This window comes from Patagioenas fasciata, chromosome Z (genome assembly GCF_037038585.1).
Source record: "Patagioenas fasciata isolate bPatFas1 chromosome Z, bPatFas1.hap1, whole genome shotgun sequence".
NCBI lineage: Eukaryota > Metazoa > Chordata > Aves > Columbiformes > Columbidae > Patagioenas > Patagioenas fasciata.
In genome coordinates, this window is record NC_092560.1 from 17857694 (window position 1) to 17884462 (window position 26769).

Here is a 26769-nt window from a genome sequence, read left to right on the forward strand (position 1 = left end):
TCTCTCACTGGCACAATAGCTTAAAGAAGCAGCTCTTATCTGAAAACAAAGATTTTTCTTTTTCCCCTCACACATCTCCCTGAGGATGCCAATGACAGAAACTGCACGGATTGAGCAGTCAAATTAACGGGGTTAGGATCTTAGGCATTATTCTTAGTTTCTGCTACCCAGCTTAAAAAGGGAAGAGTTACTGCTTTTGTTCAACTAAGTAAAAAAGAAGCTTCTGAGAATAACTTCAGCCCCATTTACAAGTTAATGTTCTTCAGCAACTGGCAATGAAGACAATGAGCATGGCTGGAAGACTCAGAGTGGTGTCTTGACAGTGGTGTCTTCTTCTTCCAGCAAAGAAAGTGAAACAAACCTTTGGAATCAATATTTTTAAGCGACTGGCATATCTGAATTCATGAACAGCCAATAAGGACATGGCTTTCACACAAGTTCTGTGCACACTATCATTTCTTTTCAAAAACATACAGAAAGAAAACAAAGTTCCTAATGAAAGCCACTATTTTTTATGTTGTTGACACTTAGCAAAGACCCAAAACATAAGAGGGGACTGAAGCAAGAGTAAAACTTCACCCTCTCTGCTCCCTGCTTCTGTAATTAGCAATTGTTTTTGCTTGGCCACCTAGTTTGTGATCTATATAAAATTAACATTTAAAGTACACTTCATCCACATGATAACTCAGATTTTGCAGCATGTTTTAAGTGTTTTACTGACAGCGTACCAGACATACTGCACTGCTGTCATGACTCATGTTTGAATCTACTGTCATTCAACTCAATAATGTAACTTGGAAGTACACAGGGCAGTACAGTCCATCACCTCACAGAACAGAGGATTTAAGGAACAATAATGGAACAAAATACAAATTTGTATTTTAGGATGAAGGAAGACAGACATTTTCCTGATAATCCTGAGGTCAGTGGAGTTTGACAGGTTTCTATAAGAAAAATATAAAAGTTCTATGACCTTTTTGACAGAAAATGCCTTTAAGTCAAATGAAACAGCTACTGACCTTGCAAAAAACTCCATAAAAAGCAAGTCAGTTTAATTCTCCACACAGCAATTTAAAGAAAGGCTAATGTGTATTTCAAGGTTCATAGTATTTTGCTCTTTACCACATCTTTACTCAACCTGTATCAGCGTTTGTCACTTGCTCAGTATTTCTCCAAGATTGATCCTTACAGATGCAAGATAGTTCTGCCATGCAACAACTTTATACAAAAAAAACCCATAATTGCAAAGGTTTTGGTGAATTCATCCTCAACATGGGAAACGTAACTCTACTACCCCTTGGTATTCTCAAAAACTTTTAACATGCAAACCTTTGAAAATGTCAGAGTTAACCCAATCTTCAACACGTTTTTCTTATTTGCAGGCAGGAAGGGGGAGGAAGTAAAATGTTCCAATACAGGGAACATGTGTACTGCCATGTCTGTTACCTTAATGAGAACTGGAAACCTCCCTTGGATTTTTTTATTATTATTTATTGTTTTTTTCACAGTACACAGAGGTTGATCTGACAAAAATATTTTGAATATCAGCCATGAATATACATGCTTGCTGAACCTATGTTCTATGTAAGTTAGGCTTGGGAGAAAAAATGACCAGCTATATAGCTTCTGTAATCAATAAATCTGACAAAACCTAGTGGCATAAGGAGCTGTCTTAATCACCCGTCACGCATATTTTCCATACGTGTGTGTACTGAAAAGTGGTGTAGCAGTATATTTTAAAAACATACTTATTTCAGTTTTTGTCTAACGTAAGGGAAGATCTCAGGTTTAGTCACAGATCTCTTGATGAGGTCTGAGTGCACTCCATTTAAAATTAGGCGTAACTGCAAAGCTGCTAAGGCTCTGCAACCTATGAAACTGTTTCAGCTAAAGACTGAAGAAGCATCGTATTAGTGCACTTAACAATCTGAAATGTTCTTCCCCCTTTAAAAGATTGAGTGTCGCCTTCCCCCCCATGTGGCTATGACAGATAAGACAGTATTGATTTACGAGCTTTATTCTCACAGTGACCTTTTCTGAGAGGAAACTAGGTTTAGAGTATTTTATGCAACTTAGACAAACAGAGATTTTTCTATAACGTAGGCAGAGTCTCACCAAGCTAAAGCTCAGGGAAAGATTCTTACTGCTTATTGAAAAAAATCTGTTGTCTTCATTCCCCTTACATCTCCCATCCAATTTTAAAAAGAGAACTATCCTACTTAAACAAAGAAAATTATATATAAAGCCCACATTCCTACCACGGCGGACGCAACCAGTGAAGCGTGGTGTGTGAGCTCCAGTTCACATAGCACACACAATGAGGAACCACTTTCTCATCTGGACGCTTGAGGTAGAAAAACAAAACAAAACTTCAGCAAATGCCTCTCTTTCCTGAAAACGTCCCCCAGAGAGCACATTTCCCAAAACAGCCGGGAGTAGCAGGGCCCGGCAGGTGCTGGGTTCCGCCGGGGAGCAGCATGATGCCAGGCGGCAGCCACCCTGCCCGCGTCCCCTCAGAGCGGCCGCAGGCCCGGACTCAGCTCCTGCCAGCGTTCCCAAAAACGGGAGCTCTAGCCTCCCACATCTGTACCACACCACACACCTACTCTCAAAACACTCACAGCCTGTTTAAATGGGGAAAGAGAATGGCCAGTCCAGCAGGATCGGACACGTCCCTTGGCTGGATGCTGCCTGTCACACCAGGCAAAAAGGCTGGAAAGGCCCTTGCTTTGGAATAGCAGTTTTAAAGTGGACCAATGCCAAACTTGGACAAGTCAGCAACATCTACAGCTTTACATTATTTTGCTGGCACTAGACACCAACCTACCATTGATCTTTAAAATACGTAGCCATTACACCCAGCATAAAAAATTACCGTTCAGTCTTCCCTCTCCTGCTTGCCCTTGTTTCATATTCTTTCAGCAACCCCCTCCCTACCAGAGCAATCTAGTTTGGCTTTTCTGCGAGGCATTTATCTGAAGCTAATAGGACACACAAACGAGCAGCAACAGGTGTGACAAGGTGACAGAACTGACACAGCCCCCTGTGCACCGTGTGCCTCAGCCTCAGCAACCCAAATCCCCACTAAACTTGTACAGGTGCACAGCCCTGTGTTGTGCAGCTGTGACTCCCCCACAGTTCTTCAGAAGGTCCACTGGAGAAGGAGAGGGCAAACACAAATTACTGCTCTGTTTCCTTTGAACAGTGAAGAGATGGGCAGAATAATGTTCAAAATCAAATAAAATCCTACACACCTACACTGAGGCACTCAAGATACAACAGTTCTTTCCCTGCTTTAAAAGGGAAATGGCTACTCTGGAGGATACATGCTACTATGTTATGTTAGCTGTTTAATGGCAACAGACCTGTGTTTTATGGTTCAATTATTCCAGGCTTGTCAATGCTAGTAATTGTGCAATACCTTTCAATAATTTCTTGCCCTGCTGGTGGGCTCCTCATCTTTTTGGAACACCTGAGGCATAACTTCAGCTGGTTAAACAAAATACATTTGCTTTACTCAGTATTCAACATGCCATCCACAGCTGTTAAATTAACAGCCTGCCTCTGCCAGATAAATAAGCCTCGTGAGGCAGCTGCTCCCAGAGCTTGCACCACATTGCACGCACACACACATTCCAGTAACAGGCTCCAATGCAGAAGCAGCTAGACTTCATTGAACACTTCGGCAACCACCCAAGAACACCAAGGAAAGGCTTTTGAACAGATCTTTCACTAATGAACACGTGCAGGTAAGTTGAGCAACTCTGCTCCTAGAATTGCTGGTGTCTTCTGCCTACCTGTGAGCAAGACTGTGTGGTTCTCTGTACATTCCCAAGGTTTTTACTTGGGCCTTGGCAGGGATTAGAAGTGGAGGTCATCACTTCTTTTCACTTTGCACTAGGCGTTGCATGGAAAAAAAGCCTGTGTATGTATGTTAGATACAGAGCCACACACTTATATATGTTCATATATAAAGTATTATATATAAATATTTATGGACACACTCACTTAGAGGAGATAGTAGACAGAGGAATAAACCAGCAGAAACATCCTGAAATTCAGCAAGTACCAACTCGCAGTCTGGCAGCTGGCGACAGGCTGGGACCAGAGGTGCTGGTGGGCACTGGTGGGCAGCAAGCCGAGCTGGGACCAGCTATGCACCCAGGCAGCAATGACGGCCAGCAGTGCATGGGCAGCAAGAGCCGGACACAGACATGAGAGCCAGGGGAAGGATCAGCCCTCTGCTCTTTGGTCACCAGCACTCCTGGAATAGTGCTCTGAATTGCAAAAAGACACCAACAAAACTGGAACAAGTTTATGGGAGGCTGCCAAGTCATCAATGCTGAAGCCCTTGCCTTGAGAGCTGAGGCTGTGGGACCACAGCCGGTTCATCTGTGAGAAGGGATGGCTTGGGTACACCCAACAGCATGTGTGGCACTGACAGGAAGGGACTGAGGACATGTGGCTGGGATCTTGCATGGTGGGAACCTGATAAGGGACAGCCCCAGAATGGAGCCAAGGCCCAGAGACATTGTGCTAACCCCAGTCTTGGGAGTTCCAAATCCTGACTGGTAAGCCTTGGACCATAGGTCCTTGCCAGTCTGCACAAGTTGGTGATTCTATGGAAGTACTCAGAACAGACTGTCCTTACCCTACACCTTCTTCTATGTCGAATTAAGGAATAAAAGAGATCAAAATAAAACAAAGTATCATCAGTAATGAAGGATACTCACTTGTACTCCAGACTAGTGTCAAAGCAGCAGTCTTCCAGCGCATCCAGGGACTTCATTAGAACTAAGTTCATCTGTTGACCAGGTACATCGCTACAAAACCAAAACAGAAAGAAAAAAAAAAATCCAACACACAGGTTTGCTCTTTAAATCACATATTACAGCTTCTGCCAAGACTGAATGTGCCAATAAACAGAGTTCTTTTATTGATATAACAGGTTCTCCTACTAGTCTGTGAACAACATGACCGGTGATTTGTGTCACATTTGTATATACATATACATACTCATATACAAATAATAAAAACATACTCAGTCCTTAACTAGCAACCATTATTGCTACAACACCCTGAAAGAAAGCAAACAGCCAGGATTTGTAAAACATGCTTGACAGTAGGATACTGATAGAACATGATCTCAGCTAGACCTGTAACTATTCATAAACTGAAAATTCGTGACATTTAAAGATATTAGCTCCATAAATCTTTCTCTCCATCTCCTTTGCCTAACTTACTGATAAAAAAAGAAGCATTTACATCTTACTCCAAAGATGTTATAGGGACTACCTTTTTACAAAACATGTACACAGTTTTCTTAATGAACAGGACATCTTTAATGCAAACTAATTCTATGATTTGATATTAGCTATAGCTACATCCCTAAAAGTTTTGCTGTCCTTGCATGTCAATGCCTGGAAGAATGTGTGAGATTAAACTTTGACACTATGCAGGGCAGTGGCAGAGTAAAAACTGATATCCTTAAGAAACTTTTAGATAAATTTAGTTATTTCAACACCCCTTGCCAAACAAAAAAAACCCCAAACCCCAAATAAAGATTCATATACTCCATAATACCAAGCTCATCTAATGCCGTTCTCTTTAAGAGCCTTTTAATGCCTGTGTGTAGCTCAGTTGCCACCACTGCCCGGTCATCCAGAGATAGCCCATCCCCAAATGTTGTGGCTAAGTCGGAGACAGCAAGGCATCAAGACACCAAAGCACATACATTAGAACAGAGCAATGGTGCAGAGTGTTTTAACAAAGACAGGTGCATCGGAAACATTAGTTTCACTGAGTAAATTAACAACTGACAGCCAAATCCGTTCAATACATGTGCTTGTGCACCAATTAAACATTTATTATGGTTATATAGGCAAACAGAATCCCTAATAGTCAAGACAGAGGAATCCAAAGCTAAGTCTTAAATTCTCTGGAATCCTTGCAAATTTGCAGCTGAGTTATTTTCTACCAACTTCAGCACATTTCTTTGCTGCCAACACAGCCGTAACAGCACTCCTCAAAGACAGCCTATCACACTACTTCTGTTGTAGCTCCATTCCCACACCTCACATGATGTAAGTGGACACTATCCAGCGTCCAGAGCACCACTTAGAAAGGAACTGGTGAGAACTGTGAATTACTTTACCATAAAGTCTCGTAGGGCAGAGAGTCCCCTTTAAAAGCATATGTGTGGCTCTTCTACCAGACTGATTTGCACATGTACCTTAAGATATTATGAAAATTAATCATTCATCCTGAAAGACTAGCAAAATATCCAGGATCGCACTGGGGGGGGGGGTAGGTGGTGAAGACTGATAATTAAAAAAACAACCTTTTAAGAAATGTTGTGAAGCCCCTCAAGAATCATTTGCCTATGACCTGTAAATACTTTAATTCCTCAGAATTTAAGGCCACATGCAGGAAAAAGGCATTTATTTGCAGACCCACATCTTATACACTAATCCTTACCTGATTTTTTCTTCATACAAACGTGAGATAAACATCCCCAAACCAAGGCCCATGTGGATTTGAACAGCTTGAGACTCATCAGCATTTGGTTTCCCAGGCAACCTATCAGTCAGCATATACAGGACCTCCTCAACCTTCTCCTTGCATGATACAATGAAAACTGGCACCAGGAGAGACAAAGCAGTGGCCGCACAGGAACGAGCTATAATACTAGCAGTATTTTCACCTGAATATGATTTCTAGAAAAACATAAAAAAGATTTTTTCTTTCTTTTTCTCTTGAGCAAGCAAAATAAAATTCCTTTCCAGGTAGTAAAACTCATCACTTAAGGAATTTAAAATAAATACCTACACAGAAAACAGCAGCACAGAAGTATTGCAATCTGGCAGTGAATAGTATTGCAGGTAGTTGTCTATGGTAACTTTTCCATTTGGCTTACCTTGCAAGGAGCTTAAAACTAGCATAATTTCAAATATAATTTCTAAGTGTAAATAAGACTTTAAAGTATGAAACTGTAAATAAGGATAAAAACAGGATGCAACTAGAATTTAACAGCTAGTGTGTACATAAATACATTGGTCTATTTTAGTTTTCACTTTCCTTGTAAAAATATCCAGTAGTGTGATCAGAAGTGCAAAAAGAAACCAGCCATGATGTTAATGTACTTCTGTAATTATAACACACCAAGAATTTAGTAAGTTGGAAAAAGCACCACCTTAAAAGCACCACACCTACGATGACAAATATCATGAGAACTTGCAAGATAACCAGTTGAGATGCTTTCTAGAAGAAAGATCCCTTTCAAAGTCTTTTAGTTCCTGTCAATTTTGAAAGGCAAATTTGTAAAGCAATGGACTGATTGTAAGTAATAGCCTAAAGTATATTTATCAACTTCCACATGCAACTCTGAAAATAAATCCCATCAGCATGCAAGGCAGTCTGCAAGACAGTGATTTCTACAGTGTGCATTGGAATTTCAAAAACATGAGATTTTTTGAAAAAGCCATTTTTTCAAACAGAGTGGATTTTAGAAATGAAACTTTGTCACAATGTTCCATCTCAAAACCACCTTTTAAATCAGCATTATTTTCAAAGGCAAGATTCACAGAACTATTCAGCAAGAACTGCTAGCGCCAAGCAAGTAGCTGAATGTCCTAACATCCAACCAGTCTAGCGCTTATTTAAAACGTTTGATTTGGTGATCTGTGTCCCCTACCAGTGATGACAGGGGTCACATGCTAGATCTGACTCAGGTCCATCAATAATTTCCAGCTTTTTGATGCTAACATCTCACTACAGGACTAAACTCAGTCCAAGAATGCAGTTAACGAAGTTCCATTTAGAAAACATTATGATACGTTAACAGGTTGGCATTTGGTCTTGTAGGACCCAAGTTCCCTTCTGCATCCGTGACACAAAGAATCTCCAGCCTGGTTGTTTTGACTGCAGACAGTCAAAAGTTAGCAATACCTATTCCTTAAGGTCTATACTGTGCTTTCAAGCCATCTCCAGTCATAAGAACTGCTTGATACTTTCTGGCTGGTTATCACACCACAAGTACGTATCACACAACCTCTACTGGCCCTCAGGAGTCCAAGAAATACTGTAAAATGAGAAGCACTGGCTCATAAATATCAAATTGTGAGAAAGTACACATTTCAGAGCCCTACAGAATAGTGTCAGAATCACCCAAGTGTTTGATAGTGTGGTCTGAGGAGAGTCTGTCCATATTAGAAGGTTTTGGTTTTCTGCATACATGCAGAGTATTCTAGGTTTTGAAGGTTTCTTTTTGTTTTTAAAATTTCCTTCATTCATATATCTTCACATGTGATTTTTAATACTTTTGGTAATAAAAACTCCAGGCAAACCAAAATATAAGCAGAAACTGCAAGGAAACAAAAAGAACAAAGCAAAGGAAGTTTTGATTGTCATGTCTTACAACAACTAAAAAGCAAACGGAACCAGGAAAGTCCACACTAAGAACTCAAGGTATGAAATACAGATACACCACAACACCTACCTGGTAGAACCATGGGAAGACTTGACCTTTAGGGTGATAGCGGCTGTTCACGATACTAAAGAGGGTCTCTGTGACCATAGAAATCCAGTGTTTTGTGGGAAGAAAATCAGGTTCAGTCTGCAAAAATCAAACCCAAGTATTCATTGTTGTATCTTCTTAAATCAGGTACTACCTGAACAGAAGCTCAGCAGCTGATGGTCCACCTCTGATCCATCAGGAATGAGATTATTTTGTCATTCTTATGTACAAGAAGTAGCATCATTTGATCAGGTACCATTCAGTGAAAGCAAAAATTATGAGAAAAGAGGCTGGCTGGCTTTCAGTGTCCACTAGAACTCTATGGTGTCTGTCAAAACCAATAAATAAATGTTTTAGTCATTATGATCCTTGTGAGAAGGCGCCTACACGCTTGCTACTTTTGTATAGATCACACAGTAGCTACCAGATGGCATCCACTGAGCAGGGTGAAAGCTGAACTTCAAAACATGAAGTACTTCCTATCTATTCACCAGGCCCCCAAACACCTAGTTGTATTGCTTCACTATAGCCCACTAAGAGTAGAGAATCTCTTTCCCAGATGGACTCACCTCTGGCATCTCTTCAGTGTCTGAGGAAAGGCTGCTTTCATATTTGGCTACAGCAACTGCAAGACCAGTTAAGGCAAAAATAGAGTTGCCTTTCACCACTGGGCTGTCCCTGGACAGAAAAAAGCCAACAGTTAAGAAGTGTAATAGAGATGCAGGCAACAAAACCTCAGCACAGGAAAGTTATGCTACAGTGGTCCAGGAGGGAAGGCCCTTGCAATGAGCAAGTTTATTTGGCTGTCTTCTAGCTCAGAAAAAATGTATTCCATTTCATCTTCAGCAATTAGAGAAGGAAGAGGAGGGAGGAGCATTTCAGACTTTTTTTTCTTGTTTGTCTTTTATATAAAGTGTAGCACACAGAAATTTGTAGAAAACTAGAAGCTTGCTTCCACTATAATGAGGACTGCCACCTGCAGAGCAAGAAGCACTCACAGAAACGCACCAGTTGGTCTCAGCTAGTACCACCTCTACACAGGATAACGCAAAAATCTCTTCAGAGAATACTAGACAGGCAGGTGCCACTTCACTGAAACAGCATCTGTCCAGGAGATTTAGAAGAATAGCCATCACTGAAATCTCATCTAAAAAAAAAGGTTTTGAATTACTCCCCTATGCTATGAAAACTTTAACATCATGGAAAATGACAAGTTTCAAGGAGTACTAACTTCTACCACAGTGAAAACCTTTACTTTTAAGGAACTCAATTAAAAAAAAATCTGTCACCTACAAATAAAAGAGAGAATATAGCTGTGTTCAGTTTCATGAAAAGATAGATGTCGGTATCCCAGTCATTCCAGAAAAACTTACTGCAATTTAATCCTGCTGGAACTCCCTTGGTTGTTCTACAATAGCAGCTGAACACTACTAGACCACTTATAGTCTAACACAATATACTACACTTTTTGCATCAGTATTCCACTTCTAAAAACTTCCCCAACTGTGCTATAACAACACACTTACAGTGCAAATTTAGGCATCTGTTCCAGATCCAAAGATCTCTTTTTCACAATAAAAACATTTTCTGGGTTTCTGATTTGTTTTTTAAAATTTTATGACACACAGGTCTTAGCAGAATGTAACTGACCGCTCCTGTTTAGAACACTGAAACTATTTCCTTTTGGATAAGGGATACCTAAAAATAATTACAACTTGGTGCTTAGTTAAGTTATTTGAAACCTTCCTGTATTTCTTGCCTTAAGCAATTTCCTAATCTATGTATAGAACATCTGTTCTGAAAGGCTACACTTCATTATGTATCTCAGAGAGAAACTTCTAAATCTACACACTGATGATAGCTGAATGCTTTAAATTTAATGAAGGTAAAAATCACTGTCCTAACAGAAAATCTTGCTGCTGTTACCTAAAGAAAATTCATCAGTCCCTCCCAAGTTAGGCAATGCTTCTACCTCAACTAGTTTTTCTAATTAACTTCTATAACAAAAATAATAAATTTAATTCTGAGACACAGAATATTATAAAGTTTATTATTTTGTTCCTGCTTCATCTATCTCTTTCTACTACCTTACCTTAACACTAGTATTAATTGAGTAGCTAAAATATCAAACAGATCTTCCAGTTTCATCCCTCTTTAGCAAACTCCTTCAAGATGGACTAACATGCAAGGAAATGGAACAGCTGGGAATGTTTTTAAATATCTAGACAATGATAAGATAAAGGATAACGTTCAAAACTTTATGGAAAGTCTTAGTTAAAATCTCCAGAACTCTTAACTCACAAAATACTTCAAATTAGCCTTTTATACATTTACAAGAATACCAATGTTGAAACGGTCCATGAGATTTCACTGTAACTCTTTCACTGACAACATCTTTATGATTTAAGATTTTATAACTATGTGTTCTTATGAGGATTCACTATTTCTGACACTTTTGTTAACCTGGTGCAAGTGGCCAGTTTCAGATTAACCAACGGCAAAGCGTAACAGGAAGCTAGCTGCCAGTGCCAGCGAAAGGAAATGAAGTCAAACCACTTTAGCAGGCTGTGAAAGAAGGTTAAGAGACCTACTGCTTCCCAAAAGCCAAGTGCTAATTCTAGTAGCAAATGAGCATGCCTGTCACAATCTGAAAACATGTAATTTTCTACCCTTGGGGGCACACTGGCACAAGAAAGACACCTTAACACAAAGTGGGACAGTTCTGAAGAGACAATACTCCACTAAAGACCAACTAGCTTCCAGATAAATGATGCTTCTTGAGGCAGTGTACTAGTTAAAAAAAGGAACAGACTGATAGTGCATATAGCACTAACCAGGCTTTAATCAAAACATTAGGCATCAGCTTTTCTAATAGACACAGTCAGTGGTAAAAATCTCAAAGCATGAGGCGCAGAAGAGTTCCTTTCCTTGAACAGTAGTCATGTGAAATCACGGAGTGTGCAGACAACCAAATGCAGAAAATAGTATCGTATATCTTCTGTGACAAAAGATAAGTCATTCTCATCTGAAATAAATCAGCAGTTCTTACTTGGAAGCACCTTTGATGACGTCAGTCAACATATCTCTGACCCTGCAACCAAAACAGAATGAATTTACACCATGTTCATTATACTATAACACAAACTCAGCTGATTTTCCCTTATGGCTTATGTGTGTCCATTTTAGGTTAACACCTATGTCATCCAACTATCAGAATTCTTAACAAAAATAAATCAATCACAAGCATTAAACTGTAAAACGGCTTGTGTTCCACCCCATATTTCTTTATGCTCACGTGCACTACCAATGTTTTATTAGAAAGGGCTATTATTTCACTTCATGTCACTTTTTGTAAAACGTAGGTTCATGCAATAGCCATAAATCTGTCCTTTGAGCTGTTACACCTAAGTTTCCAGATCACTGTGCTATGTCTTAGCATAATAAAATGAGAATATTTTACAATGGACAAGCATAACAATTTGTCCAACAGTTACTATACTCCTGGAAACCACTATGGGAAGTTATGCTACTAGGCAGTGTAGTAACCCAAATCCATTTAAATTAAAGCCACAGGAGTAGTTACAATTTCTTACACATTACTGTAGTTGATTTATAATAGGCTACTTCTCTGCACTTGTTTAGTTCTGCATTCATACCAAGACAAAAGCAGAAATGCAATGAATCATCTATAGGGCCAGGTTTAGGTGAGGAAAGCGATGCTCTATACTACAATATATAATACCATCCTGCCCATGACTGCTATCCTACAGAAAAAGAATACACTCCAATCACAGGTCCACAGCATGTGATTAGAATATTAAAAACGTATGCCTTGTAAAATAGGACCATATGTTGTAAGACTGAGTTATACTTAGGCTTTAAAGGAAACCTACTCAGGCGTTCCTTCACAACCTCATTGTTCTTGCATACAGTTTCAAACCCACTTACACTGAAAACACACCAAGTTGGCAAATACCAATGCAAAAATGTGCAGTACTTATGCAAGAAAGCATTAACACTAAAGTTTATATCGAGCTGTCTACAATCAGGTTGCCAGATGTCAACACAAGTGCTTAACGGGTACTGAAGTTAGAGCCCTGAAGCACCGAGCAATCAAGGGGGAACAGGAAAAGACATGAAAGCTAATACCAACCCCCCAGTTCACTTACTGCTTTTATTTCTCTACTGTTGTAGGGAATTCTGTTCATTTTTGACATAGTTTATGTTAACACTATATAGGAAATACAGAGAGGGAATAGGTTCAAGAGAAATCTACAAAAGGAGCACTGCTTTAGGCATTCTCACCTGGAAAATGTTTTTCCTTCATAGCCTATCATAAAGAGAAGGAGCAGAACAACAACAGAAAATTGCGCCCCTACTACATAAAGAATCTCTTCTACAATACAATGTCATTCTGGATCTTACTATGAAACTCTCTAATCTAGACTTAGTTGGAATAAAACAATAGACACAAACTTTGTATTCCTGTTGAGTGGGACTCAGTTACACCTTTTTGTCTGAAATAGGCAAAGAGCATTTAAGTTTTGCTTGTACATACTTTGTTTCCAATGCAGTTATGCACAAGCACAGAAACAGGTATTTATACTGTCCATGGATAAGTAGCTCTTTCTCTTGATAAAGCCTCCCACTTCCCACCTTGTCTCCCTGGCCATTCACATACATGGCTGAACCATGAGACACTCCTCAGTTGACTGAAACAGAAGCAGGTGAGGGTGTGGATCGGCGTGCGCATCACACGCTTGGCTTTAAAGAACACCTCAGGCTCGACACTGCCAACTTACTGTGTAAACTGAAGTGTGTCTCATTTCACTACAACATACATCATACCATGGCTTACATTTCCTTTAACCAAGCCGTTTTCAGTGAGACAGCTCACTTAGTGAGTACATGTACATTTTGCTCTTTATATAATCCTTCTGCTTAACCATGACACAAAACAAATACAGTTTTCCATTCCTTCCAGGTGCTCACCTCACAAACTTTCAGACCCTGTAGAGGGAAAGGTACCTGTGAACCTATGCATACGGGAATCCTTACAGTTACCCCATAGTCTCTTTCTTTGGGCTCCCCCTCACCTTGGCCATTGTAACTAGTGTGGTATTTTTCCTGGTGGGTTTTTTTTCTTTTTTTTTTTTTCTTCCTTCCTTCATTAGTACTAATACAGTCTTTAAACCTGCAAAACTAAAGGCTTTGAAGTCTTGCTCTCCTCTGCCCCCTCCCTTGCCACTACAAGCGATCAGGAGCAGACAGGCACTTCCTTACCAGAGCCAGGCTGTAAACTGTTTGTACTGCACCTCTTCAGGATCCTCTTTTCCTTGTTTTAACTGCAACTCCAGCTCTGCCTGCCTCCCCTGCAGAATTACAGAGTAAGTCACACATGGATCTTTCATGGCCAATCATAATAAGATTTCTTCAGAGAACACAGATAACAGATGTAGCATTTCACTGGAGGGCTAGTTCATAAGTGAGCTTGACGGGTTTTCATATGCATTCCCATTGTTATAGAAATTATATTAAGTACAGGAATTCATAATTTATTTTTTTTTTTCATTTGGAGTGATGAAAACGAGCTGCAGATGGCACAAACAGCCACAGATACTAAGACATATCTCCTAGTCCATGCAAAGAGCCAAGTTCCCTTGGGAAGTGGTACGACAAGCAGGGAACGAGATTTAGAAGCCTTCTGGCTAAAATGGATTCTAACAGGAAAACATTACTTTCTTGATTCACTATTTCAAGCAGAATTCTTCATCTTTTTCCTTTCTATGACCCAAGCTTCCTGTCACCTCCCACAACAATTCTTTCAGTACCTTAAAGGATATGATGTGGATTCTGGCCTCTAACAATTGTTATCTAAACATACTAAGCAGCTTTTTTATGTTCAGAGCCTTTCAGAAACAAGTCTGGTAAATGCCAAGCTTCTTCTGAATTCTTGTCTCAGAGGGGAAGCAAAATAGCAAAGTAATTACATGCAAGCAAGAATGGTCCCATCTGTAGTTATCACTGAAAATTACAATTTGAATAGCTGCTGCCTGCTTGTAATGGGGCCAGCTTGGCTTAGAATCTGATATTTTTCTGGTGGCCAAGATAAAATTTGTTTCGAAAATGTTAGAGAAGCACATGTTTGCTGCACAGCAAAACAAGGAACAGTCAAAGCTTCCGGAATTCACTTAGCAACCTGAGCTGCTCATGATGAAAACAGCTGATGTGGCCTGGAAATACAAACAAATAAGCCCTTCTAGCAGCACACAAAGAGCCTTCTAGAAGGCTTGTTAAAACGTTTTTTAGATCATTTTGCTGTTGAAAAAGAAATGACACTACATTGCTCTAGATATCAGGACAGCCAACCTAATGAAAGAGAGGTTTCAAGATGTCTCCTAATCATAAGATAGAGTGGAAAAATCAAAAGATGAGTGTCTCAGTGTGAGAGTATTACATCTGATTAAGACAACTTCTGTTTAATGAATCATTTCTTGATAGATTCTGTCTCTTCTGTAATAGTATTATTACAAATTTTCTACCCAAATTGATAGGTTAGACCTCTAGCTAAAATCTAACATTCAAAACTTCTAAGAAGTGACACATTCTGCAGCGTGACACAAGAACAAGACTGCAAGAACCTGAACTGTAAGCAGAAGTTATACTTCTACAAGTATCCCAGATTGTGGCGTCATTAACTAAAGACTTGTTTTTATTTCGTTTTCATCTATTTTACTATTAAACACCTCAAGCTTCATTTTTAAAACATTGTATCTTGCATGGATGCTCTTGCTGGTAAAAATAAAACTCACACCACTTGACTGAGCATTAACGTGCACAATATTATGCATCTCGAAATTACCTGTAGGACTGCACTGTAGGTTCGACTCATAAATCCTAACCAGGACTGTGGCAGCAGTATGGAGCGGTGCCATTCAGAAGGTTGAATGTTAACCTGTTCAACATACCAAAAAGGGTAGAAGTGCTTTACATTAAGTCTTACATATGCAGAATGTATGTTCTCCAGCCTGCGATTTGCATACAATCATTTGATCACGCCCACAGGACATTACCCATGGCTATAGGAAACTAAAATGATAATGTACTTTGCTCTTCTTTCTGGTTTTACCCACAGCAAGTTACTTTCAGCTTCATTACCCAGGCCAGACAAAATTGGTTGCTTGATGTACTTCAATAGATAATTGATCCCAGAGAGAGCACTGGAATTCTATGTGGCAATAAACCCAACACTTTAGCACCAGTAGACAAAAATAAATAATAAAGATGTGTGCAGTTTATATTTGTCATAGTTTTTGTAAATCTTAGGTGCTTCAAAAAGTTTTGAACAAACACTTAAAATATATACAAGTAGATGACTATCTAAATATGAAGCAGATTGTTCAAAAACAGTATCCACAGCTGAGGTATATGCAACCACGTTCAAGTACATAGTTCAGATCTCCTTTGAGGAAAGAAATTGTTAAAAAATGAAACGAATCACAAAGCTTTTTTTCTAGGAAGCATCAGTATATAACAGGAAGGAAACAAAACCACCTCAAATAGTTTAAAGAAATACACAATGGCTCTCCCCTCCTGCCTCTAAGTCTTGCCCAGGTATGACAGTCCCAGGTTCACAACAGAGTAACTCAGTCAACTACACAATCTGATGCATAGGCACAGACTTTTCTCAGGAGGCCAACACTGACTGCTCTCTTCAGTAAGCACCACAGCAAACTGACTTTCAGAGCATGTTGAAAAACAAAAATGAAGTGATCTCAGTAACAATCTAGCCCTTCTGTAGTTAAATGAAGCAGTAACAGGAGTAACTTAAACAGAACTGGTCACAAGTTAAAGGCCACCAAGAAAGTTTTTCCAGGCATCAGGGTCCTACATGATATGTGTACCTCTTCCCCCACAATTTGTGTGTTACACAATTTATAAATCAAGATATATTATTTCACAAAAAAATGTGTATTATAACTTCTAATTAGAAGAGTCTCTGTTTCCCCTGTGTCCATGACTGTCTTAATTGCATCAACATTTTAGTAGAGTAAGATAGTTCAGGTGTCCCCTCTTTTCAAACTGCCGTGTTTTCAGATCCACAAACAACACGAGCTCTGTAATTAAAATGATAGATGTGTACTGTTATAACTCATCATATTTCATGTTGGACATACAGAATTGATTTTTCTTGCTACCATCCAATTATTTCTACTGTCTGCTTCTACCAAAAAGACGAAAAAGCATCATCACAACCTTTTGGACTCCAATGGAAGTAAGTTATTTAATCTCAGCAGTTTCCAGGGTAATCAGTTCTTAATAAAGGAAAGTCAAACATGTCAGGTTGAGGAGAGATGGGATATACCTCACTATCTACTGTTTAAGGTCTACACTTTCGATTTCTAAATTAAAATAACACACCAGACTCCCTGAGTTATGGAAAAATCCCTTGAGTTATGATCAAAAATTGTGCAAAGCCCACCTGGAATAAATCTTGACAGGCTTAATCCCAGAAGGTTACTATTCTTCTTTTTTATTCCTCCTATTTTATCATGGAGACCAGTCACTGTTAACATGTAAAACACTCCATGTCTCAAGGAATGCAAAATCCTCCTTTCTCCACCAAGTGCTCCACTGGCCTCTTCTGTACAGAATGGTTAACCAAGGTAAACAGCTAAACTCCCTTGCCTGTTAATTATCCTCCTAAGTCTTCCTGCATCATTTCCTCTATTTTATGCCCCTACATAAAGCAGTCAATATTATTTCTATACAGGGATTTAACGTATGAAATTCACCACGTAATCCACACTTGTGCACCAGAGCAAAAGCAGACCTTCAAAACACTTCAAGACCTCACGCAGGATATATAAAGCTTGAGGTATACTGTGGCATTTAAAGCAACCAGACAACATGGTCTCATCAGAAACATATTATTAGCACCTTGCACATTTTATCTAAAATTTGCAGATGTGATTGATAACCAGGAGAACTGCTGAGCAGCCTTCAATTAATTTTCTTCATGGCAGTAAATGTTCTGCAGATAGTTGGAATGAGAAAAAGCAAGAGGGAACAGAACATCCTCACATAAGACAGAACACTCCAGTTAAATTCATCTGCGACTGAAAATGATTGGACATGGTGCTGAGGTTTATCACATAAGCAGTGCTGACACCTGCTATTTCAGCAGAGGAAACCAGCAATCTTTACTTCTCTGTCACTGGATACACAATGAGAACAACAACTACATTAAGCATTAGTGAACCAATACTAGCGAGCATAGACAAAGCTGACAGTAAGTGAAGTTCAGGTTGTTTTGGGTGTGCAATCTACGTGTAAGAAGACATTGGGCAGGTGAGAAGCACACAGAAGGAGGCTAAAGGTACTTGTGAACCAATGACAAGTGGTTGTGAAACCCTGCCACAATGGTCCTGGGATGTTCTTAGGAGGCAGCATAGCCACACCAGGCTGACAGGCAATTCTCAAGGGAAGAGCTGTAGCCTGACATCTGAGGCAAGAAGAAACAGCATGAGCTAGGAGATAGCAATCTGAGCCTGTTGACGGATGCTTAAGAAGGACACATCTGCCTGAAAACACACAAGCACAGCCTGTGTTGGCCAAAACCCAACGCAGGGAATGCTGGCAAATCACAGAAGACACTACTTCTGTACTTCAGCACTTGTGAATATACATGGCACAAGTTGTGAGTGCTTCTGCAAGACTAAAAAACAATTTCAAATGAAATCAGAAGCTCATTTCTCCTCTACAGTGCACTCTTCAATAAAAATCAAACACCATGGCAAGATCTGGATGAGCTTTCTTTCAGCACTGGTATCTTTGTGCTGCGGCAGATCTTTGTATATCACTCACTTGTTTTGCACTGATACACAGCCAGCAGAGGGTACACAAAAACTTAGGGAACAGTGAAATTGAGCATATTTCTATCACTTCCCTAAGCATGCGAGATAATACTGTTTACAGAATGTAGAAACTATGATATCATTAATATTTATGGCCTATCTTAAGATGTGCTGTAGAGCGGGAAGAGTGGGAATCCCTGTAAGTTCTTTTACTAAATGTAACAGGTTTACACCTCAATAGCACTGCCAGTTCACATGGTCCCTAAATTCAGCTCATCTCTAACAAATGTGTGGCTGTGAAAACATGTACTAGACAATACCTGTATGTCAGTGAAATGTGTAGTCATGTATTTAATGCCCTTCCCACAGACGGGATGTAACTGCAGCTTCAGTGACCTCATAAATAAAGCTAGTATTACAATATCCATGTCAATCAAATAGTGAAATAACTCTTTTTCAGCTCAGATTTTGCTTACAGGCTCTTTTTAACATACTTGCATCCATAAACTTCAAAATCTTCTACCCAGCACTCCTTTGTGAGAAAAAAAGATGCCTTTCTCCGAGGATCATTAGACTGAGGAGGAAAGCAAAAATCTGTCAACAAACTTACTTCCTACGTACTGTTTTATCACTGGAGGAGACACATTGGGTAAATTCAGTAGTAGAAACCAGCACAACATAGTTCATAATCTGAACCACATCCATTGAAATACCTAGCCACAGAGAACACACTACAGTGAATTCTCTTCCAGAAAATCCCATTATTTGCTCTTCACATACAAGGTTTGAATAAGTCTTTGAATCTCTTTGCTGTATCGAAATCAAACCACGAAAGAAATGTACAGAAGGGGTTTTCTACTTTAGTGCTCAAAGATGCATGCTATCCCAGCACATCTACTGAACACAAAATAAAAGTAGGGGATGCCACTTTCATGATGATTCAGAGTGACTAACATGATTATTATTTGTAGAGCAGTATTTAATACTGTACAACTCACTGCTGGCATCCAACTTTTAAATTCTGCCCATAAATATTACTAATTACTGGAGCAAAATAACTGTGCTATTTCCAACACAAAGACAGCACATGAATATTGAGAAGCATACAAAACCAAGACCATCCTCCTTTATTCTAAAAACACTGCACAGTTTCAGACTGCCAAAGACACCATCTATCACATCTGTGTCCCAAAAACAGAGTGCCTCTGTGCTTTTTGCATGTAGCATGAACTGTTCCCTTCACCCCCACTAAAGAAAGACCGGTAACTAGCTGAAAGCCTAAAAAGTTTAATCCAAAACATACTTTTACAGAAGTATCAAAACATATGGTACATGATGTGAACATATGTGACTACTCATCCTCATTCATCTTCACAACAGAGATAAGTGAAGCTGGTATTCCTACGAAGTCCTAGGAAGAATTACTCCAAAAACTGAAACAGTCACAGGTAATTATTAACTAATCTAGTCCAGGTCACTGTGATAAACCTCAGGGATCTCCTGTATGGTATGATCCAGGCAGCTGCAGAGAAAACAAAGAAAACCCATGGTCTACGTTACTTCCAAACACTGTGACTACAGTAACTTACATGTCCTCTCAAAAGGGAGGTTAACAAGTTCTGTTTAATAATAAATCAAGCAGCACATCCTCATTTCTGGGGGAAAGATGATCTTCTGCTTTCAAGTAACCAGTGACCAGTAAGGAGCAATACAGCACTCTGAATGCGCCACTGCTTTCTGAACATATGTTCTGCCTCCCATGAGATACCAGTTCAAACAATACCCAAAAACCTTTCTGCATCTTAATCTGATCCTGCTGACAGGTATTACAGCTGCATCCAATCCCTCAGATGGAATAGAACATAGGAGATAGAGTAAGTCTGGCTCATTACAGTTTACCAGTAAATTACCTTATCACTGTTGTTGTTACTGTTAGATTTGAATGGCAAGATATGTTATTCATATGTTTTATAGCCTTTTAAACACACAAGAAGAAATTCTTTCCTCCACATACAAAACTCACGTAGCACCTTTTTTTTTGGCAGCAGAATCTCAGGTATCACATTTAAACATAAAGAATCTCACAAAAATTAAACTGGTTGCCTCAAGTCCCCCTCCTATGCCTCAAATTTCAGAAAACTACGTGTAATAATAGCAACTAAGTATACACAGATCCAGACAGATATGCAACCTGAAGGTTCATATTCTACAGATGTGAGCACAGATAAAATCACTGAAGAGGTAAAAACATTTTTATGCCAGTATGGCAATTATATTGATAACTGCTAATCCCTAACTAAAGATATGACAACTGTCGAGGAGTTTTAGAGATAAAATAAATGGATGCTTGCTATATTCCAATTAACTGTAATTTCTTGGTGCTTGCATTCACTCCACAGTTTTCTCAGAGCTTTATGCTGACTGCAATGGTTTAAAGGTAACTGTCAGTCTTCTTTTTAATGAAATGCTTCTTAAAAAGTCACAAAAAGAGATAACCCCCCCTCAAAATCAAAAGGAGTCAAGGCAGTAGAAAAAACGTGTCATTATAGTAGTTTAAAACCCCTAAAAAACTTCATGTGCTGTTCTGAACTCTGAAGCAATGAGTTTTCAAAAACACATTAATTTCTATATCCACTGCAGGGAGAAGATGAGTCTCGGCCCTACTAACTCAATTTTCTTGGACCAGTACTGCTATTTGATAGCTTTATAGCTTAAGCTCCCTGTTTTTATTGTTAAACTCTGCTCTGCAGAAGAACACTGAGGACTAAATAAACACTAAGACATGAAATTAAGTTAGATGACCACAGGGACTTGCTTCTCTTCTATCCAATGGCCCAAATACTTTTCTCCTGACAAGCTTAACTCAAACTGCATGTATGTACGAAAGAAAAAAAGGCACAAAAAAGGCTTTTTCCATCTTATAAAGCAGTGTAAGCTGAGAACAGAAATACTATACATATTTTCATCAAAAGTTTATAGCTATTGCGAATTTTCACTGAAAGGCACAGTTAGGATTGTTTGAAGATGTCTTGTGTTTAGGTTTACCTTTCAAACACGGATTTTTTTTTAATTTTACTACACCTTGAATTGACTTTGTAAAATACTGAGATACTTGATAATATTTCTGTCTCCAGCCATTGCTATGTATTCACCACATTCAATGAAAAACCCACGCTTTGTCAACCAAACCATTTTAAGGTTGTATTACTATGAAGGTAGCTTGCTAGCAGAAGTCAATTTTTGATGTGTTGTTGGATATTATAATCACTGCTAGTACACACAAATTTTTTATATATATATATATATATTTTCTTCTTTTTTACCAGAGATTGTATTTGATGCTTTAGTAAGGGAACAAGTAAGCGTATACAACATCGTATTTTAGAACTGATCTTCATCCTCCTGTAATTCAGCTTATGTAACACTAAAACATGCCTTTTATTATATTATAATGATTTAATTAATATTACATTACAATTAATTATAATTATAATTTAACATCTTTTCCTCCAGAGCCTCTGCCACTGAACCCAGGTGCTACTGAATGAAACATCTACATAGAAGGTGGAGCTTTTCCTTCTGGATACTGTGCAAAGTCATGCTTCATTCGTAACTCATTACTCTAAATCTGCTCCTCTGACATGTTATACAATATCCTTGTGGACTTCCCCTGGTGCTCTCCACTGAAGCATCCAAGTAGTTAGAAAACATTCATTAATTTACTTGCACACTCCTGTGATGATGAGGGGTATTATCTCCAATTTCTGATTTCATTTTTAGCATTAAAGATGTCAAGATAGAAAATATCTGTTACCATAAGACTTGTGTTTAAGGGTGTTGTTTCAGTATTTTATAATTTTTACTAGTTTGAGAGAGGAACTTGCCAATTGAAGTAATTCATAACCCTGTTGACTCTGCCTTCATGACACAGGCCCAGGAGGGATTTCTACACTTCAGTCCACCTGTTGCAGATTGGCTTTTGTCCTTATACCACTTGGTCTCGCTTCTGCTGGGATCCATCTGGTGTCTCTGTGGCCACAAGACATGATTATTACTTTTTGTGGCTTTTGAGTTCAGAAGGACCAAAATTATAAGATATTATATGACAGGTAAAAATTTTATGTGTATGCCAGCACATGGAAGCGTTTGAGAGATGGTGCAGAGCTGGAAGCCTGCACTAGGTGGAAGCAGCAGCCACTTTCAGCATGGGACACATATCACATCACTTGACTGGAAACCTCAGGCAGACAGGTTTGCTAGAGAGGGAACTAACTTGTTTGCTCCAAAGAGACTGAGGGAGCGAATCAGTACAAATGCAGTGTGAACAAAGCCAGAAGGGAGCCACGTGGGTGCATCCCAGGTTCGGAACGTAGGCCCCATGCGCTTTCCACTGCGGACACCTGTGTTATTTGTCAGGCTTTCGGTTTGTAAACAGAAGACTCTCCAAAGACTGTGCACGCAACATTCCCACCCAAATTCTGTGCTGTACTTGTTTCGTAACAGAAAGTGTTTGGTGCCAGTGATTTTATTAGAATCATAATGGAATTTTGCAGCAGGTAGGCTCCAGGTCTATTGGGTGTCAGTCACAAACCAAAATCAGGGCGCAGACACACTCACACCTGCAGCCCATGTCTCATTCTGTCTCCTCCAACTTCTGCAACAAGTATAGCATGAGTGTTAAATAAAACACTTGCTTTTATTATGCAGTTCTGGTTCACTGTGCTCTGAAGAAAAGGCTCCTCAGTACACAGCAGCACAGGATCATGTTATCTTCATTAGCACCAAAGTGCCTACACGGGACAGAGAAAGCAGGAGTAATGGGACTGTTTAAGCTTTTCTGTCCTTGAAAAGTAGAACAAGAATTGGTACTGCTGTGGGGTGGAAAAAAAAAAAAAAATCTTTAAAATGTCCAGATATTCATTCATTGTTTTTATTTCCTGACATACCGCCAAAGTGTCTACCTAAATTTTACAGAACTTTTTAAATTGTTATCTATGCTCTCTTGCTCGTATTAGACTGATATAATTAATACATTCTTATTTATGTCCTGTGAGCAGAAACTTCACCCATAGATGCATGTAATTAACCTCTGCAGCAATACAAAATGACCACATCAACAGCTTTTTTTAACTTTTAAAGAGATTAATACACTACTTCTGTTATTAACTGCTTTCATTGACATAAAATTGGGAAAGGAACAGTTATTTCCCTTGATCCAGTTTAACTGCTTATTTTGGTTTACTGCTTTCCAAAATTTTCAAAGATCAACTTTCATGTCAACCATAAAAGTACTGTAATTCTCAACTTTTTGAAAGATTCTGTCGCAAGCACTTTATTTTCTGTAATGATTAAGTGGGAACTTATTTCATATCCTTTTTCCAAAACTACCACAAAGGTAACTGCATGGTTTCAGTGGTGTAAGCCTAATAGGGCAGGGAGCTGAAACATTTATGAGAAAATAAAATACCAAGTAGATGTCACAGAGTCTGATCTTTGTTCAAACCTGCTAGTCACCTACATCTCAGTACACACAACAGGTATAAGGAAGGTATCGTAGTCTGCAAGCCAGATAAAGGCAAAGGTCAGCGTCTGTTTGTTCTGATTTTCAGAAGAGGTACTTCAGCAGTGAACTCTTAAAAAGAGGTATTCACATGTTCAATTCAAGTTACTTGTTCCACACAGAAACTTTAAGTTAGTTAAGATACATTCATGCATGCCATTGCCAGTTGATTCTAATTCCTAGTCGGCACAAACAAATGAGATAGTAAGGCAGGGAAGGCAGCATAACGCTTCTGAGAAGGGAAGAAAAGCCAGTGGATTACCTCATGAATAAGGGCTACCAACATTTGTTGGAAATTGCGTCCTCTGCTGGCCAGAAACCGAGGAATAGGCTTTCCGTCTTTGCCCATATGGACTGGAAGGTCATAACACAACAACATGCCAGCTTAAAAAGGGAAGGAAGGAGAAAAATAGGTCAATACCAACACGAATGCTAATAGTTCAGAAGTCTTCCGCAATTCAGTGGAGAACCCAAAACAAAGTCAATTTAATAAAGCCAACACTTTAAAAGCAACCATAAGCATATATAACTGACACAAGACATCTTGGTTTCTTAAACTGATTGACTCTCAGATTCATAGAAATCTTTGGGTCAAAGCATGTAGACTTGTCTAATTTCCTGAAAGTGACAGCTTACCTGCAAGGCCTGGTGTCATTCCTGGTTGTTTGTTCCTCTCATACATTTTCAGCAAGAAGTTTGGAACACCTGCCACGGTCTTCCCCTGGTCTGAGCGTGTGGTCCCTCCTCTCAAGGCAGAATGATACACACCACGGGGCATGCTGGTCATCTCCTGTTTCACAAGTGATGTTGCAAACTCTTCAAATGCTGGATGAAGTGCAGGAAGATGAGGACAGAGGAAAGGGAATGTCAGACAGAGCCTGATGACTGAGAGACCAAAAAAACCCCATAAAATCCCAAATGACACCTGTGCTTCAGAGCAGATATGCTTAGATAAACTAGGGATGACACACTCAGATGACAGCTCAAGGTCTTCATAAATCTCCCTGACCCCATACTTGCTGCCAATGCAACTTCAAGAGGCTTTGAGGAAGTCATGTCAGATACTAAGGCTGAGAGGAACAGTGGCCTTACCTATTCCATGAGATGTTGATTGCATTATTTGACTGCTATGCCAATAGTACTAGCACATGCTGACAGAAGGAGAATTAAAAACAAAACTGATGTTAACCAACAGAGTGAAAAATATTGTCTCTAAAACGAGGTTGTTCTTAAAGACATTTAAAAATGTACAATGCAAAGAGCGTGGATGGGAGAGCGTGCCTATATGCAAACTGGGGATACATAAAGTATTACCTTGATTTCTGTTACCATAGCAGTACAAATTGTTTATTAAGTTCTGGGCTCTCAAGCTATGCCTTTTACAGTCTAACCAGCTTTAAAATTATACAGAATTACTATGAAGTTATTGTTCATTTGTGAAGTCAATCTGAGAAGCCTTTAAGGCACAGGTTGGAAAACATGGCTGTATTTCTGTATGTACATATATATGTGATTGCACGGCATTTGTTACCACATAACAGAGTGCCAGCTTTGTACCTTGCAAACCTGATAAGTTTAAAAGCCTATAGTGCTTTTGTTACACAAACAAGTTAAGGGGATTTATAACAACTGTTTCACACTAGGCTTGAAACTTTGGCATGCAAGTTTCCAAATTGCATACAGGCCTGCTTTGACTAGGAACTACAGGACAAAGGAGACAAACGGGCACTCGCTTATCCTTTCTGGGTCCAAGAAATACATATGGCAGCTCAGAATAAAACAGTTTTACACTGGAACTTCCTCACATTTCCTGTTTTCAGGAAGTTCCCATGATTTTCAGCAATGTTCTTTCCTCATTCAACTTCATAGTGGAGGGCAGTCTAAATGTGACAGGTTTTTTGCAGCATAGCAGGAAGGGCACCTACATCTGAGCATTTTTTCTCCACCTGTAATGTCAATATTCTTCAAACAAAAACTTCAGGATGCAGCTAGCAATTTTCACTACAATGATTCAATCAGAAACTGTAAGTCTTTGTCCCCAGTCCTCAACATGACATACTCTTTCAACAAAACTAAGTTTATTGACATGAAAACACTATCCACCGACCTGCCATAGGATTTTGTAAGCTGTTGTTTTGTGTGGGGTGGCTGTAGCAATAAAGAAGAAATCCTCTGTAAGAGAATAGCTCCTTCTCTGCCAAGTTCATTGACAGAAACACCCTAGCACAAATAATGCCACTGCTGTCATATTACTGCAATGGATATAGCCCAAGGTTCTAGGTTGACAGATGTAACTCAAATCACACAATCTGGATAAATTTAATGAAGCACCCAGCTGAGCAGCAAGTGCTAGAATATCACAGTTTAAGTCTACCAATCAGTCCGAAGGCTAAAAAAAAATAAAAAAATAAAAAAATCACAGGAACAAAATCCTTAGCACCCTTCCTGCAGAGATATACTTCTTAATAATAAAGTCCAGACCACAGCTATTACTGTTTGTTATATGGGATTGTTTTTAATTCTCTGTCTACCAGGTTTCAGGGAAGTCTAAGCCATTGAGAAAGAAAAACTATTAAAAAATAATATGGCTGTCATACGCCTTCTTATACACTGTGGACTCTAATGCTTTGAAATAATATGGAAACCGAAATGACAAATCAGTTTCAAAGGAGTTTAAGAGAAAATATTGCCTAAAACTTCACTTTCGAATAAGCAGACAGCTATAGTAAATTGGAATCGCAGCACGTTCCAACCAACTGCCATGGAAAGTCTGCTTTTACTTGTTCCCTTATTTTTCCTCAGCTCTGTTGCAGCAATAGGCCCTACAGATTTGTTTG

General features: G+C 39.1%; 1 protein-coding gene across 4 annotated transcripts in view; it reads right to left on the reverse strand.

Annotated features, from left to right (window-relative positions):
• FOCAD (focadhesin) overlaps window positions 1-26769 on the reverse strand; it is a 110942-nt gene that overhangs the window by 21219 nt on the left and 62954 nt on the right. For all 4 annotated transcript variants that reach the window (XR_011736651.1, XM_071802588.1, XM_065860805.2 and 1 more), the window contains exons 20-28: window positions 24569-24757; window positions 24195-24316; window positions 15378-15470; window positions 13799-13887; window positions 11565-11606; window positions 9085-9193; window positions 8498-8614; window positions 6478-6716; window positions 4734-4823 (exon numbers count right to left, since the gene is read on the reverse strand). Coding sequence is in view for 3 of the 4 variants with exons in the window: in XM_071802588.1 (XP_071658689.1) it covers window positions 4734-4823; window positions 6478-6716; window positions 8498-8614; window positions 9085-9193; window positions 11565-11606; window positions 13799-13887; window positions 15378-15470; window positions 24195-24316; window positions 24569-24757 (1090 nt within the window). In the remaining variant the exon portion in view is untranslated. The remainder of the gene's footprint in view (window positions 1-4733; window positions 4824-6477; window positions 6717-8497; window positions 8615-9084; window positions 9194-11564; window positions 11607-13798; window positions 13888-15377; window positions 15471-24194; window positions 24317-24568; window positions 24758-26769) is intronic.